At 50.3% G+C, this 17,729-nt stretch overlaps 1 protein-coding gene across 14 annotated transcripts in view; it reads right to left on the reverse strand.

Annotated features, from left to right (window-relative positions):
• ITPR1 (inositol 1,4,5-trisphosphate receptor type 1) overlaps window positions 1-12,471 on the reverse strand; it is a 163,374-nt gene extending 150,903 nt beyond the window's left edge. For 8 of the 14 annotated variants that reach the window (XM_085590252.1, XM_085590247.1, XM_085590245.1 and 5 more), the window contains exon 1: window positions 6,167-6,316. In XM_085590252.1, the coding sequence (XP_085446378.1) occupies window positions 6,167-6,192 (26 nt within the window). In that variant the 5' untranslated portion in view covers window positions 6,193-6,316. Of the gene's footprint in view, window positions 1-6,166; window positions 6,388-12,310 lie in introns of those variants that run through there. The other 6 variants (XM_085590249.1, XM_085590250.1, XM_085590244.1 and 3 more) reach the window with 3 other exon arrangements.
• Between the last annotated feature and the right edge of the window lie 5,258 nt (window positions 12,472-17,729).

The raw sequence follows: 17,729 nt of genomic DNA on the forward strand, positions 1-17,729 counted from the left end.
ACACAAAACCAAACCCTCAGGCTCCAGGTTGCTTGTTAAGTTCCAAGTCTTTCAGCCACTGCACGTTACACAGTCTGTTCCCATTCTTTCTTGGTAAGTGGACAGAAAAACTGCTACCTATTTTAAGATATATGCCAAGAAACATACAGAAATATGCAGAGTGACTGGATAAGCAGCACTGGAAACACAACTTTCCCTATTTCCTGACTTGGATGTTAAACTACCAACTTCAGACTAGAAACCTTTTCATCCCTCAAAATTAGGCTCAGCCCTGAATTAGGACAGCCCAAAGCAAAAGCTGTCTAAGCCAACAAAAACCACAGATGTGCCCAAATTAACCCTTTCTACCTGGCATTAATGTTTCCTTTCCAGGCTGTGGTGGGGATTACTTTTTCCTCACAAGAGGCAGATGTTCACCACAGCTCTTCCCAAGGGATGGGAAGGTCAAAATTAGTGACTTCCATCAGAGATTTTTTTTCTTGTCAAAAAACAAAAAAATCTCAGACCATTGCCCAAAACCAGGCTCAGGGATGGACATGCAAATTCCTGCATCACTTTCCAGGATACAGCCTCGATTTTCTCACATTTTCTTCACTGAGGAAGACCCCACCGTACCATGAAATTGTAACTCTTAAGCAGTGAATTGAACAGCTGGGCTCTTCACCAGGTCATCCTTAGAACTCCTGGATGAGCTTGCAAAGCCTCCCTGCAGAGCCAGGTTTGGGATGCAGCCTGGAAGCCCAGCCTGTGCTGCTCCCCCCAGGAGAGCTGTGCTCCTCACAACCCCAGCTCGGCTGGAGTTTGGCTTTCCAAAGGGCTGATCTGGCTACAATAACCTTCTTTCCTAAGGCTTAATCACCACGTAAATCCTCACTGCCCCTTCTCTTGGATTGCTGAACACTGTTCTAACACCCATCAGTGGGATGTCATCTCCAACACGCCAGGAGATGCTCCACCACCTCGGGAAGCAGGGAGCCAATTCACCGGGGTGAGCCTCTTATAAAATACTGATTTATCCTCAGGCTCCCCCATAGTCAAACTGAACACTGGCTATTTTTTAACAGCCAAAACCAGCCCCACTGACACCTCTCCCTCCAAATGCTGCTTCTCAGCTTGGCCAGGGCTCAGGACCACGCTGCACTGGCAGATGGAGAAGGGACTCAGTGACCCCACAGGCTTCCCCACGCAGAAGGGAGCAGAGTCACTGCTACCCTGAGTGAGCTTCAAAGCTTTTTACAGCCTCCCCACAAGGCACTAACAAAACCACTCCAGTGACTGGCATCACACCCTGAATGATCAGCCACATCAAATGGAGGATTTTCCTATCTCTGACAACTGGGAAATTAATGTGCAAAAAAGTAGAACTGGAAAGTTTTTAAGAGCAAAGTTCCCAGGTACCCAGTTTGAAAACCTTTTTCTAAAAGATGCTGTCAACAACAGCTGACCACGCGAATCCTCCCAAAATCAGACCTCTGTGGGGGTCATTTTTGATTATTTTGTTCAGCAGGACAAGCCAGAAGCGGAGGCAGTAAAAATCTGTCAAGCCTTGGCACATTTATCCTGAGTTCACAGCACAGGGAGGCCACAGGGACTGAGGAGAACAGGTTGGCTCCTGCACATGTCCCTCAGAGCATCCGTGGGTGTCCCCTGGCAGTGGAGGGGACACTGCCCTCCCCAAGGCACTGACCAGAGCCAGGGATGACCATCAGAACCCCCTGGAAGTGCAGGACAGGAGGATTTTCACACCCTCCCAGTACCTGGCTCTCCTGGGTACAGCACAGTCACGCTGCTCGAAAGGCAATTGTGCTCCATAGACAAATACAACCATTACCCCACTATTTATTTATTTTAGATATACCAGTGCCAAGAGCAACTGATTTATACTAGATATGGGGACGGCCCTAAGAGAATATTTGCAGTTATTCTGTGCATAATCCCAGTTTTAATGGCACTCTCACAGTCCTGCAAGAGGGGATTCCTGCAGGAAATTCATCCTGTTCCAGCTGAAACACGGCAGCGTTACCCAGGGAGCATTGTCCTCCTCCTCCCCTTAAACACTGCAGGAAAACAAGATTCCCTCTAGGTAAACTCACTTGAAAAAAATCAGAGATGAAGCACTGATAAGTGTGGCATTATCTAGCAAAAATCAAGTCAGGTTTCTCCAAGCAGCTTAACTCAGGTGGCAGCAACATCAACAGCAGCAACCCAAGCTGTAAAAATAATGTTATTTTCCCACTAAGCTGAAGGTTCAAATTTTAACAGACAGAAGGACTTGCCAGGCTACAAAAGAACCATGAACTAAAAGTGGGCTGCACGTTGAGAAATTAACTATATCTGCCCATAGACATCAAAAAATTCCTGAAATACGAACACATTCTACAGTATTTTTTTAAAGCCTTGAAAGCCTGAATCTTTATAATTCTGTTGGTGACTGTTTCCTCATGTCTATATCAAAGTTAGTGTCTCAGTATGTTTTCTATACAGCTTATCTGCACAGGAAAACAATAATCAAGTTTCTGGTTAAGCAACTGACTCAAATAGATTCTGCTGGATTTCATGTGAAGTTCAAGGAACTGACCTACAAGTTTTTCTGCCAGCTCTGCTCTATGGGGTTGGATCTGCACATGCATTAGAAATTAGCTAATTTCAGGCAGAGAATTAAAGCCAGGAAAATCTGCTATTCAGCCCAGGATTTTCAGCACTTTGCCCCCTGCTCTGGTGAGCACCACACCACCAGGAGTTTGATCTTCTGACTGGACAGAAAGTGACACAGCTAAGAGCTTAATTCTGATTATTTCTTACTCCAGATCACCTTGTGTGTACCTTCAAAAGAAGCTGCGTTTCCTACAGTGAAAAGGACTGAACAGAACTGGCTCTGAAAGGCAAAGGAAGGGTTTGGACAAGCCCTCGACCACGGTTTGTCCCCAAAGCCACGGAGAAGCTCTGCAGACCCAGAACGGTTCCCACCAGCTCCCAGGACTCTGTTGGATTTTAGGGCACAAACAGAGCATATGCTCAGCCTAATGGCCTTGAATAAGCCAGGATAAATTGAATATAACCCCTGAAATTCAATCCTTTTTCTCATGAAAACACATTTCACATGGCAGTCAAAGCAGGATTAACAGCGAAAATGCCACGAAATCAAACCCACCGCTAATATCAACCACCTAATGAGACAGCTGCCTTTTGAACCGCTCCGAGTGGGAAATGAACCGCTCTGTAAACATTTCACGCTCATTTCTCCCATCACTCAGCTCACTCCCGACGCTAAGTCAGAAAAAGCAGGTTTCAAGAGCAATGCTTGGAGTTTGCTCTCCTTGAAGAGCGGAGCCAAGGCCCCGTTTGAAGTCCCTCCTGGTGGGGACTGTGTGACAACATCCCTGCCCTGTCATTCCTCATCCCCAGCATTTCTGAAAAGGCTTTTTTCAAAGAATTCAAAGCTACTTCCTTGATTGCATGTCTCGCACGTCTGCTTCGTGTGGGATTTTAATTCTTTACCCCATAATCCTGTTTGTAAGATAAACAAGCCCAAATGCGTCTTATTGCTGATTGCTCGATTCCCAGCAACTGGGATACAAATTACTGTGTCTTTCCAAGATGCTTCTAATGATGTTTGTTTAGAGTAAGAAAAAAGCTCCTTGCTGTGCCCTGCAGTCCCAGGATGCACTCAGGTCTCTGCTGGCAGATTTGCACTGTGGTTTAGTGCTCAATTCAATAAACACTGGCAATTTTATATGTACTGCTATCAAAACTGGAGCACCACTTTATCAAAGTCTTTTTCACTATCTCGGTCGTTTAAGAATAGAATTTCAAACTGTACTTAAGTGTTTCAACTTCATTACCGCCGACAGGAAATTCCAGAGGGAAAGTTTAATTCTGTTTCAGTTTTTGACAGAAGCAAGACCAGAGTTTAAGGGTAGACAGACAACAAAGAAGCAAACACAAAGAACTGCTTAATGGCATAAGCAGAATCATACAGAAATTAACAGAAATTAACAGAAATTAACAGAAATTAACAGAAATTAACAGAAATTAACAGAAATTAACAGAAATTAACAGAAATTAACAGAAATTAACAGAAATTAACAGATCTGAGAACCCCCAAGACCAGGTAAGTCTGTGTTTGAATTAAATTGAATTGGGTCATTAATACTGATAAATCGGGCCAAGCAAATTAACATTTTTAAAATGCAACCAAACACTGTATTATCCTGAAAATCCAGTGCTTAGATAATCTGGTAAATCCAAATTTTACCAGATTACTTGGCTGAAAATTTGGCCCTACAGACTAATCAAGACTTTATGTGGTTTTTTTTGGATAACACCCACAGAGCATTCTGTATTTTCACAGGTGCAGCCACCTTGAAAATCTGAACCCAAACCTGATGTTTCTCATTCAGTAAAAAAAAGAAGGTTTCCTCCCCGAGGACGCCAGGAAAGATTCCTAAGAATCCCATTAGAACAGCTGAAGAGGGGAGGAAGTGCTTTATTTAAAAGCTCACCCGGTGAATAATCACCGTGCTGGGGCTGAGGACAGAGCTCTGTCATCTGCAAAGCCTCTGCTTAGCAAATCTGAAAGGAGCTCTTTGCACTCGCCAGGGAAAGGAAAATGAAGAGATTTTGGGATGTGTGGGGCAGGCCATGTGCTGAACACCAGGATCCTCTCACCTGCTGCTAAGGGACAGCGCTGGGAGGGTTCAGCTATGCACATGGGGCTCCATTTCAGAGATTACCCTTTAAAAAATAAACTATCAGTGCAGTGCATTTATCTACCACAGGATCTTGTTTTCCCTTCAGCTGCAACCTTTCATGTCCAGGAGGCTGCTGTCTGCCACACATGGGTGGCTGATGAACCGTTAGATTAAGGAGGAGAAATGCACTTTCGCAGACCAAGTATTTTTCCTCCTGACGCTTAAAATGCAGATTTTTTTTCTTCCAATTTCCAGGCTGAACAGGCAAGATGGAGGCTGGGGAAAAGGGGAAGGAGGGAGCAGCAGAGCACTGTGACTTTCTCAAGGACACGCAGCAGGTCAGAGTCGGGGCCCAGATCTGAATCCAGGTCTCCCAAATCCCCATCCAGCAGCTCACACTCCCCTCCACTCCCAGGGGGGAGATCACTCACTGCACATCTAATCAAGCACACGCTTCCCCTTCCTCTAAAAATAAGTAGGGAGAGAAGTGTAAATTCACACAGCAAGATGAGGGCCGAGTTAATGACGTTCTATTCATACTATTTGCCACTCCACAGATAAATAGATTTTTATCACATCAGTGACAGAGTTATTCTGAAGTGACTATTTCATAGGTGCAACAGCAGTTAAGAAAACAGATAAAGCAACTCATTTTGGTAACTTTAACCTCAATAAAACCTCAGTACAGGAAAGCAAATGTGCACAATGTTCTTTTCTCCTTAGAAAGGGCATTTGCTTTTTTTTTTTTTTTAATTATTTGCCCAGTGCAACCGAACAAGCTAGATACAGAAAATTCAAGTCAAAAGCATGGAAGTTTCACTCTGACAGCAATCCCTTACACAGCAGCCACTGACTGAGGTAAGAAACATGACTGACAGGTCCTACTGACAGGCATCTGCAGACAGCTGGAAAAAGAAACTCTATTAGAGACACACTGTCAGGGGAAAAAGAACATTTTTTTGTTCCAAACTAAGTATGACCTGACAGCATCTTCCTAATCCTGTTAAAAGCAAGGAGCACTTGCTGAAGCTGATACTTCCTGAAGTCCATCCTTGCTGGCTCCAGCCCTGCTGGGAGGAGGCAGCCTGGATGTCAGCCTCTGGACGAGGCCCCGATGAGCACACAATGTTTTCCAGCATATTTCAATCAGGAGAGAGCTGGAACACGCCACAAGGACCAGGACAACCAAAGTCATGGGGAAAGAGAGCAAGCTTGGTTTATTACACCAGCTGGAGCTTGGCCAAGGAACAAGGATGGCCAGGGAAGAAGAGGGCACGGAACAGTCCCAATGTCACTTGGTGTGGCCAGCTATCTGCTGAGGGCTCAGCGCAGCAGGGGCTGGTTCCTGCACCCCACAGCAAACTCAACACTCACTGAACCCAGCGGTTTCCTCACTTGTGCCTCGATGGAGCAGCTTCCATCCCCTGCAGCTGCTCATTCCCTGTCCCCATCCCCATCCCCGGGCAGCAGCGCACCTCGGCGGGGGCTCCCTCTCCTCCATGGCGGGCTCTCTGTCGGTCTCCAGGGCTGGGCTGGGCAGGGCGTCCCCCGGCAGGGCTGGGTCCCCTCTGGCAGGGAAGCCAAGGCCGGTGTCCCGCTGGGCAGCCCCTGCAGGCTCCGAGGGCTGCGCTGTCCCCGAGGCGAGGCAGGACCCTCCCGTGCGCCGCGCGTCCCTCCCGGACACCTCCGCTGGCTCCCGGCTCTGGATAAAACCTCAGCGCCCGGGACAACCAGCCCAAGAGGAGGAGCCACTGCCAGCACATGATGAGCACGTGTGGAGAGCCACTGGTGGCCAAGGGACCTACTTTGAGCTCCAAAGCCCCGATGGGCCAGGCTGCGTTACAGATGAAGGCTCCAGTTCCCAGGCTGCCTTGTACCTGTTGGCCTCCCAACTGTAATTTTCCAGAAGGCAAAGGTTCAAAATACTGAACCACCCACGAGCATTAGCATCCGAATCTGCTGAACGCTTAAGAGAGGAGCGGCCAAGGACTGCAGAGTTATTTAATTATTTTAATCAGAAGTTCCCAATTAACCCTTCGGATCAAGCGCCATCAGCCAGCTGAGGTTGAGCCTGCATCTGTGGCCATGTGTTTCTCCTTGGAGTGGGAGGCAGATGGGACAGAGCTGGACTGCAAACAAAGCTTCCTTCTTCACAACTTCTTGGCAGATTTCTGAATTTTTGAAGAGGTGGACAGGTGGGCCAAGGGACAAAAGAAATGTTTATACAAGTTTCACGCAAAACTGCTACTAAACAATCGCATAAAATAAAAAACAAAGTATAGCCTTTGAGCAGCAGCCATTTTTGGCCTCCTATGATCAGAAATGTCTTCCATTTGCATGCTCAGAGATTATCATCCTCTGACCACAGAAGATCAAGCACCAGACGAGCAGAGGATGAACTGCCTGTGTCCATTGTGACACTGGCTTCAACCAACCAAGCCTCTTCCCTTAGAGCTCAGCATCACATTAGTCCAGAAGCAGAGGCATTACCTAATATCTTAACCCAGAAACATCTGGAATTTCCATTTCTCAGAGCTACTCCCCCTCCTTTGAGCACAGACTGGTTTGGCTTGAAAAGGACCTGAAAGATCATGTTGTTCCACTCCCTTCCACTAGACCAGGTTACTCCAAACCCTGCCCAGTGTGGCCCTGGACACTTCCAGGGAATATCATCAGTGAGCTAGGAACACTCAGCTTCCTGCAGCACTCTTCATGTTGGAGTTCTGGCACATGAGGATGCAATCACATTGCCACAAGCAACAAATCCCCAAGTACCACAGACTTCCACGCACATTTCCAACCCATTTTCTCTCCACAGGGTTAACTTGAATATCAACTGACATTTTATTCTCCATAGAACGCTGCTAGGAAGTTCTGATCCAAGTTTTGAGAACCAAAACCACAAGCATGAAAATGAAACTCCTCTGAGTTTGGAATCCACAGCTGAATGTTGCAGCTTTCCTCACTTGAATTACAGTTCCTGTAGTTTCTATTTCATCTTTTTCACAGAACACAATCCCAGAATGGTTTGTGTTGGAAGGAACCATGGAGATCATCTCATTGCACCCCCTGTCATGGGCAGGGACATCTTCCTCTACTCCACATTGCTCCAAGCCCTGTCCAGCCTGGCCTTGGACACTTCCAGGGATGAAGCAGCCACGGCTTTTCTCAGCAAATTTGGTCCCATAAAGCACAAGTGCCCTGAAGACCTGGAAATTCTTTCTCAAGTACAGCACAAGCAAGAATCACACAAGGAGCCTCTGGCTGCCCTCTGCCCATCTAACAAGTACTTGCAGCACCCTGGAAAGAGGGATCTGCCTCCATCCCCAGCCACTGCCTGCTCGTGCCAAGCCAGAGAACGAGGCAATAATTGCTGTAGTCCTTCTGTAGTGTCCGTGGGGAGCAGAAATCAGACAGGAATATCAAACCAGATCAAAGCTCGTGCAGTTCTGGCACCCAGGCTCCTGCAGCAGCCTCCAGGAGAGCTCGCTGGAAGGGCACACACTTGGAACAGCCACGGGCACAGCCAGCATCCAGCCCTGCAGCACAGGGACCCTCTACAGCTCTTCCAGCCTCTAAAGCAGCACCTGGCCCCACCCAGCACAGGCCACTGGATAAAACCGGGCAGCTTTTGACACCCAGATTTTGATTCTCACACACAAACAGCACCAAAAAAAGGCTCCAGGCCACCCAAGCACCTTCACTTTCTGTTGCTATCTTAGCAGAAGAAACTAATTTGGGACATACACTATGCAGATCTTTAGGAACCAGGATTTACAGCACAGTCTCATTGTGGCAGAGATGTTACATTTACATAACCTTCTTGCAGTACATGATTTTCTGCCTCTAAACCCTTTGGTCTCCATAAGCTGCTTTGCTGAGGCCGCCTTCCCTCACACTCACCCACGGGCGAGCCAGCAGCTCGTCTACCAGCTACTACAGAGCCACTACCCTCATCCCACCTCCCACGGGAGCCTGAGATTCCTCCTGGCTTTAAGACAATCCTACAACTACAACGATCTTGTATTTATGGGGTAATAATGTCTCAAAGACTCCCAGTACACTTTGCAAGTTGACACATGAGATATTCCAAAGGAGTCTGCTGTGCACTGGGGAACCACCACAGCCAACAAACCAGGCAGGATCGCAGGGTCATGGAAGCTGGAAAAGACCTTCCAGGTATTGAGTTGAACTGATAGCACTGTGCCCACCCAACCATGTCAGGCAGAGCCACATCTGCTCAGTCTCTGAACATCTGCAGGGATGGGAACCCCACTGCTTCCCCAGGCAGCCCATTTCAGTGTCTGATTACCCTTTCAAGTGAAGTTATTTTTCCTAATCTTTAAGCTGAGCCTCCCCTGCCCAGCTTGAGGCCATTCCCTCTCCTCCTGTCCCTGTCCCTGGAGCAGAGCCCATCCCCACCTGGCTGTCCCCTCCTGGCAGGAGCTGTGCAGAGCCACAGGGTCCCCCCTGAGCTCCTTTTCTCCAGGCTGAGCCCCTTCCCAGCTGCTCCTGACCCTCCCCAGCTCCATTCCCATCTCTGCCCCTCAATGTTTTTCTTGCACTGAGGGTCCCAGAGCTGTTCCCAAGACTGGAGGTGCCCCAGCAGTGCCCAGGACAGGCACTGGCACTGCCCTGGTGCTGATGCCACATCAGTGCTGGGACAGCTCAGGTGGCACTGGTCTCTTGCCTGCCTGGGCACAAACGAGCCCAGGTGGCCAAAAGCAGCTACAGCTGCCCCAAGAGCTCATCAGAACAAGCAGCACCTGCTCTTGTGATGGTTCTAATTCAAGGGCAGGTACCAGACAAGGGCTCAGGAGATTTGGGATCTGCTTTAATCCCGCTTGACAGCACTGAACAAGAAGTTCCACCTCAATGCTGTCCATTTCAGCATTTACCAGGAGAGACCAGCTCATCTGACAAGAAGCAGCCAAAGGGAGCTTCTGCTTCCAGAACAGACTTCTGGACCACCCCAATTTGACCAGCTCCTGGGGCTGTTCCCTTTTCTCTGGCACACACACAGTACTGGAGGAGCTGGATGCCCAAAATTCACCCCAAACCTGCCACCCCTGCAGGTGCCCTGTTCTGGTGCTTGCCACGCTGTCAGGGACATTCAGTGCTGTCCTCAGCAGAGGAGTCACTACAAATAGAGCAGGACCTCACACCACACAGCAGCACAGCATGGTTTCAACTCTCCCTTTAGGCTGCAACATCCTCACTTGTGAGCTGCCAGGACTTGAAATTATTTCTTCACTTTAACTCAATTTGTGCATTTTCTAGACTACACTACACCAAAATTGTTGAGGGAACATGAGAGGATTGGTGCTGCTGTGGATAACATCATGTTACAAAACTGAGGCTGGAAAAGACTCCCAGGATCATCGAGTCCAAGCACTGCCCAATCCTCCCCTTGTCCCCAAGTGCTGCTTGGATACCTCCAGGGATGGGGATTCCACAGCCTCCCTGGGCAGCCCCTGCCAATGCCTGACAGCCCTTTCAGTGAGAATTCCTCCCAAAATTACACTGCTCATGTACAACCAGAGATCACAAGTGTCCCTTACAGCCCCTCCACTCTGTTCATCAGTCTTCATCAGTCCCAGGACAGTTCCATTCATCCAAACCTGCAGCTCCACCAACCACCATCAAAGAAATAAATCAAATGCTCCCCCTCCTGTGCTCTTCACTAAGGCCTCCTCCACCCTCCAACGATGGTGTTCAGGATTAGCACATCTCATAAAAACCATTTCCCCGAGCTAAGCTCCACCCCATGATTGCAAGGGCAAAGCAAACTTACTCCCGTTTGTTTACTTCCTAATTTATGAAACCTGGTAAGAGGAAACTATTTTCAAGGCTTAATCAACACTGCAAAACAAGCAGATGGTGGGAAAAAACCCTCATCTAAGCAAACATTTTAATCTTGGGGAAATAAGGTATTTTAACAAGAAAAACCCCTGTTATTGACAAATAAGAGGCGGCTTAAAGAAAACATTAGAAATAATCAGCTCAGCATCGGCTTGTTTTGAAACACACTAGAACCGTGGTTTTGTTTTCACAGTGACTCCTTGTTTTGGTTTAGGCACACTGAGCACTACAGCTTCACACCAGCTCAAGCTGCTGAGTCCCACGGTGGTCAAGTCCCACATTTTTTTCACCAAGTGTCCTGTGACCCCTAAACTTCTGGCCTGATGGATGCCAGCAGCGTTCTCCACCCACTGAACAGCCAAAGCTCTGCTCCAGCCACGACACCCTGCAATGCTGGAACTGCTTCCACCAGCACAACCACCAGGCATTCAGACCATGGGATACTTGCTGCGTGAGGAAATGGGTGTAAATCAAGGTACAGAAAAGAACCAAAGAGAAATCCAGCACCTGGTAGCCCATGAAGCGGCTCCAGAGGAAGCACTGAGGGGAAGGAAGGGATATTGGCCTCACATGGCATCCCGCACTGCCACAGCTGAGCCCTGCAAGGAAAACAGCTCCACCATGGGCCTCGGAGTCAGCCAACCCTCCTGCTCAACACGGCTGCAAGTCCTGGGACAGCAGGCTCAAAACAGCCCCAAAGGCAAATAACTAAATGCACTTCAAGAAATAAAACACATGCACAGGTACCGACCCTCACTAATAAACAAAACCAGCAGCTCCCACACACGCTGCTCCCTACACGACTTGCAGTCACTAAATCTTCATCAGGCAAAGATCTGGATTGTATTAGCCACGTTCTCCCTTCCTGATTTGTGAGCAGCAGGACCGCAGCCCAATCCATCTGCGGCGGAGCAGGCACAGAACCGTGGCACGGCGATAAATTCAACTCCAGCCTTTCACCTGTTGGAGTCTTTTCAGACAAACTCCGGCGGCCGGAGCGAACCCACCTGGGGCAGGGAGGGGAAGGGCTGAGGCAGCCGCAGCTGGAGCATTTCCCTGCGGGAAAAGCGAGAGGCACAGCGAGCCCTGCCCCGCCGGAGGAGCCCCGAGCATCCCGCAGCACCGCACCAAGCCGGGAAGCCGCTCGGCGTTGTGGCAAATCCCACGTACACGCACGGGGAATGCACATGTGCCCCCACCCCTTCCCCCGCCGAGGTCCAGTTATTGTAGTCCAGGAAACAGCCAAATATTTGGCCTGTCAGGCCAGTCACCGGGACCCTCCGAAACATCCACCCACAGCCGCCCGCTTTTTGACCATTTAAGAGGAAGATCGCCCATAGCCAAGTCCCCATCGGCGCTCACGAGTGTTTACATAACACCAAACATCCCTCGCAGCCGAGCCCCGAGCACGGGGGCAAAACCACGGGCAAAGTTGGAGCGGGCACGCAGCTGCAGCGCCGAGCCCGCGGCGGGCCGGGGGACGCGACCCCGCTCCGGCAGCGCTGCGGGACGGCGGAGGGGTCTCTGCCCGGTCCTGCCAGGGCTGCCTGCCCGGGCATCCCCGCCGAGCACGGGCATGCATCCCTGCACGGCAGCGGGCTGCGTGCCCGGGTACCCCCGCCTAGCAACGGGCTGCATCCCCGGGTATCCCCGCCCAGCACCGAGCCGCATCCCTCGGGCTGCGGGACGGGGCTGCCCCGACGGCCGCTCACCGCCTCCCTCCCTGCCCAGCCGTGCCCGCTCTCTCCCGGCCGTACCTGGCTCCGGAGGCGGCGGGGCGGGCTATGGACGGCTCGGCAGCTCCATTTCGGCGGCGGTCCCGTTCCCGGAGGCTGCGCCCGCCGCCGCCTTAGCTGCGCGTCCACATGGTCACTGCGCTCCGCGCCCGCCGCCGCGCCTTAAATAGCCCGGGAGGCACGCCGGGTAACCGAGTCCCGCCGCCGCCGCGCCGCCGCGGGGGCGCGTCCCGCGGGACTACAGCTCCCAGCGTGCCCCGCGCCGCGCTGCGGGCGGGGGCAGCGGACAGCGGAGACCCCCGGTCCGTGCGGTCAGTGATGTAGATAAATCCCTGGGTCCGTGTGGTCAGTGACAGGGATGGACCCCCGGGTCCGTGCGGTCAGTGATGTAGATAGATCTCCGGGTCCGTGCGGTCAGGGACGGGGATGGACCCCCGGGTCCGTGCGCTCAGTCAGAGGGATGGACCTTCGGGTCCGTGCGGTCAGTGATGTAGATAGATCCCCGGGTCCGTGTGGTCAGGGACGGGGATGGATCCCCGGGTCCGTGCGGTCAGGGACAGGGACGGACCCCCGGGTCCGTGCGGTCAGTGATGTAGATAGATCCCCGGGTCCGTGCGGTCAGTGATGGGGGCGAACCCCCCCCGGTTGGGGACGCGGATGTGTTTTGGTCCAGGGGACTCCGCACAGAGCCCTGGGCAGAGGGCGAGCGTACGGGAGTACCGGGCACAGAGGCTGCGAGAGTAACCACTGGGTAAATACTGAGTAAACCAGGAGTCAGCGCTGTCTGGGAACACAGAATAGCGGGGAGGTGAGGGTTGAGGTGAGCACCTGCCTGCACAGGTGCTGTCACCTCTGCCGTGACTCAGGTGTGAGCCCTCGGCTGAGCAGAGTCACGGCTGCTCTGCAGGAACGGCTCCAAACTCTGGAAACAGCGAGTGCCACTGGAGTTCCTCTTCACTAAAATTACAGCATGGGGGTGTCACAGCACGGGAGACATCACAACTTCAGCCAGAATGACCAGCAGCGAATAAAAAGTAGTGATTTTTCAGTTATTTATTGTATTATATAATTATTTGTCCTGAAATATTAGCCAAGGTTATTCCTCACAGTTCCACCCTATTTTTCCTCCCCTCCGTGGCTGGCTGGCAGCAGCCAGAGCCATGCAGGGGTAGGTGCAGTGTTTGCCTGCAGAACAACTGCATCACTTTAACTGGGATTTAGGTGAAGGAAGCAGTTCCCCACTCACTCTCACCCACACCCACCTGCTGCCGTGGGTAACAGGTAGGAATGGTGCCTGCTCCTCGCTTGTCTCCCTCTCTACAGCAGCAGGATAACACTGGTGAATGGGAACAAGTCCAGATTAGCCAGTGTGGAATCAACATAACTTCCCCTGCACTGGCTCTCCACTAAAAATACCTCCAGAGGAGCTGTAGCTGTGGCTCTGGAGCAAGGATATGCAGCAGCTGAAGCCCGTGACTCAGGAACTGAAGTGAAGGTCAGAGAACAGAATTTTATGGGTTTCCTCCATGGCTGCAATACTACAAGCCATTACTCATCAGGAATTTGGCAGAGGAGCGGTGCCGAATATCATTAGATAATCCTAATGAATTCTTGTGTAATCGAATCTAATCTCTGGATGGCTTCAGCAGGAGGAGGCTGTGAGTGGCTGCAGCGGCTCCGAGGCAGTGACAGAAGGGCTGTCACCAGAGCCAGGGGCAGAGCTTTGCCTGCTGAGCACCTTGAGCAGCTCTGCACACAGTGGGCCTTAAAATAGCTCCAGCACTGAGGGATAAACCCGAGCAGCAGCCCTGGGGGAGAACACGGGAATGGGCTGCCCAGGGAGGGAATGGAGGCTGCCCCTCAGAGACATTCCTCTCCCAAATGCCAAATACCAAAGGGCACGTTTTTGCTTGTGGACTACGTTTGATTCTGGGTCTTGGTCAGTTCTTCAAAGGCTGAGGAGCTCACAGCATCCCAGAACGGTCCGAGTTGCTCCAAGCCCCATCCAACCTGGTCTTGGACACTTCCAGGGATGAGGCAGCCACAGCTGCTCTCACTGGGCACCATGTGCCAGAGTCTCCCCACCTTCACAGGGAGCAATTTCCTCCTAATATCCAACCTAAACCTATTCTCTGTCAGCTGGAATGCATTCCCCCTTGTCCTGTCATTACGTGCTCCAATTTTTGGGCCTTCAGCCAAAAATAGTGACCAAGCTCTGTAAAGAGCTCACTGGATTTGAAGGGGTGCTGGCAAAAACAAGATAATCATGGAAGTTTCCAATGCAGAAGAACATGTCCATTTGTCTTTAGGAACTTGCTATGGGATGCTGCTGCAGGCACAGAGAGTTCAAGGGGTTCCTATAATCTCACAGCATTGAAAAGAGGTAAAATTGTAGGGCAGGGTTGGAGTGGGAAAAGTCACCTTGGGAAGGATTCCCTTAAAGGAATTTTCCCTGATAATGGGACCTACAGGAAGCAGCTCTGAGATGGGAACAGAGTCCTGTTCACTCAGCAGCACATGAGGGCTGGGCTTGGAGCCCACACACCCCCAGAGGCTCAGGGGAATGAACTCAAGAATTCAGAGAGGAAATAGTGAAAAAACACTCCTTGGTAGGTATCACCTCAGCCCTGGGAGCTGTACTATGAGTGTTTGGCCGATTTCACATGTGGTTTCAGTCACAGGAAACAACTTGTGAGGGATTTTTATTTCTTGCTATCGGAGTACTTTGTTCTTTTTCTCCTTTTCAAACCTTATTCTGCTCCACTCCTACTTTATTTTTAGCAATTATGGAAATTCAGCACTGATGAAAGATGTTAAAATGAAGTTTGAAGTCTTTTTATTTCTATTTTGATTTCTTTCTATTTTTATTCCTATTTCTTGCTTTTTATTTCTATTGCCTTGTTTTATGTTGACTAATTTACAGCTAACCCTCCCTGGGCTGTTTTGGGAACATTGCACCTCCAGCCTGTGGGGTGGCTTTGCACGGGTTTTGTCTCTGCTGTTTTGGTTTTGTCTCTTTTGTCAGCTGCAGGTCAACAGCCCTGGAAGGAAAATGAGAGCAGAAGATATTCCAGGACTCTGAGGATCAGTCTGTTTCCTCTTGCTCGTGGCTGGTCTTCACAATGGGAAAAATGATCCCAGAAGTTCCCCATCCTTAGGGAGATCCATGCAGCACTCAGGGATGAAAAACACTCCTGACAAATGCTGGAACACCTCAGCCTCTCAGTGAAAATCTCTCATTCCCATCACATTTTAAAAACAACAAGATCTGAAGCGTGGGGACTCGGTGTGAGGAGAGAGAAAAACTAAAGCTGAGCACAAAATGATCTACAGCAGCAAAAGTTCTCCAAGTCTTCAGGATCCTGGGCTGGAAGTTGGATTTTCTGTAATTATTTCATCTGTTCTCTGGGGAGAGTAAGGAATATGAACCCTCCTGGTGGAACCACACAAATGCACACCAGAATTCCAGGGAAACGAGCCATGAGAACGAGTGGGCAGGATACACTAGAGAGCTGTCCCAGCTCGTTGGAAATCAGCTGATTTTCCTGAATTCCAGCACCACACAGCCAGAATCCCAGGGCTTTATGAAGGGGAGCTTATCCTGGCTGAGTGTTTTCAGTTCTAGAAGCCTGTCGAATTTGGATGCCTACTTTTTGCTCTCGCTTCAGTGAGTTGTGTTGGGAAATATTTAGCAGCAGAAAATAATTTGGATTTAACTCTCATTTTCATGGCTATTCATTCCTTAACAAAGGGCAAAGATCAATGCAAAATGAATATTTCCATTTTCTGACCCCAAAGCAGCAAGGGTTGGTTGTATAATTAAGCTTGCAGTCATTTGTTTTCCTGCACACCAACGCTTTTCTGGAGCACAGCACAAGGCAAAAGGAGCTAATGATGGACAATTGGAATTGGAATTCAATTGGAATTGGAATTCCCTGTGAGGCCTCCCAGCGCTGCCATTTTACACACAGCAAAACTTCACAGAGCAAACACATTCATGTGCAGCTCCTTCCAGTGTTCACACACACTCCCTTCATTCATGCTTCTCTTTGCTGCCAGTGTAAGCCAAAATTATATTGAGTATTTTGAATTAATATCCCACAGGATGAGTAAAGATCTGTTTTAGTGCAAGGGATTGTGGCAGGCACATTCTCCTCTCTCTCAGGATTTTTTCCTAGAGGAGCACAGAGGGAAGAAAGAGAAAACAATTTGTATTTCTGCTCCTTGTTTTCCCATGTGCAATGTGTTTGGAGAATTGTTTCCCTGGGGTGACGCTTGGTTGGATTCTGGTGAGGATTGTTTGAGGTGATGGCCAATCCAACCCACCTGTAGCTGGGCTCTCAAAAGAAGGGCAATGAGTCGTGAGTTAGAACAAGTAGGTTTGTAGTTTTAGTATCTCCTTTAATGTATATGAATGTATTATAGTATAGTTATAATAAAGAAATCATTCAGCCTTCTGGAGTCAGACATCAGCATTTCTTCACACTGGCTTCCCCTGATTTACAATAGGGGATGATGTTCTGTGGACAGCTCAGAACAGAAGCTCCCACAAGAAAGCAAAGATTTTACAGAATCTCCAACAACTACAGCGAACTGCGGGAAAAATGAGGGAGAACACAGGAATTGTGAGTTCCCTGACGGAGAGCAGGAATCCCAAAGCAGCGTTCCAGGAAAGGGCTGGGAACCCCTCGTGTGACACTTGTGTGGCCATTTGAGGCGTTTATGGCCGGGTGAGATCCCGGTGGGCAGCCGAGGTGTTTATTTGAGGTGAATCGAGGAGATCCCTCTCGCTGTTCTCTGCACCGGGGAGGCCTCAGCAGAGCCTTCAGAATGTGCACAGGATCTGCAGGTACCGTGTGGGTGGGGACAGGAGGGGATAGTGGGGTCATGAGGGACAGAAGGGACAATGGGGTCATGAGGGGACAAGGAGGGATGGGAGGGACAGAGTGGGACAGGGAGGGATGGGAGGGGACAGTGGGGGTCATGAAGGACAGAAGGGACAATGGGGTCGGGGGAACAGTGGGGGATATGAGGGGACAGAGAGGGACAGAGGGGACACTGGAGTCATGAGGGGACACGAGGAGACAGTGGGGTCATGAGGGGACAGTGGGGTCATGAGGAGACAGTGGGGTCATGAGGGGACACGAGGGGACAGTGGGGTCATGAGGGGACAGTGGGATCATGAAGGGACACGAGGGGACAGTGGGGTCATGAGGGGACAGTGGGGCCATGAAGGGACACGAGGGGACAGTGGGGTCATGAGGGGACAGTGGGGCCATGAAGGGACACGAGGGGACAGTGGGGTCATGAGGGGACAGTGGGGTCATGAAGGGACACGAAGGGACATGGGGTCATGAGGGGACAGCCCCACTCCCGCCCCCTCAGAACGCGGCGCGGCCCCTTTAAGACGCCCCCGATCACGTGACCGCGCGCGGCACGT

Source organism: Lonchura striata, chromosome 12 (genome assembly GCF_050655825.1).
Source record: "Lonchura striata isolate lonStrDom1 chromosome 12, ASM5065582v1, whole genome shotgun sequence".
In the NCBI taxonomy this organism is placed as follows: Eukaryota; Metazoa; Chordata; class Aves; order Passeriformes; family Estrildidae; genus Lonchura; species Lonchura striata.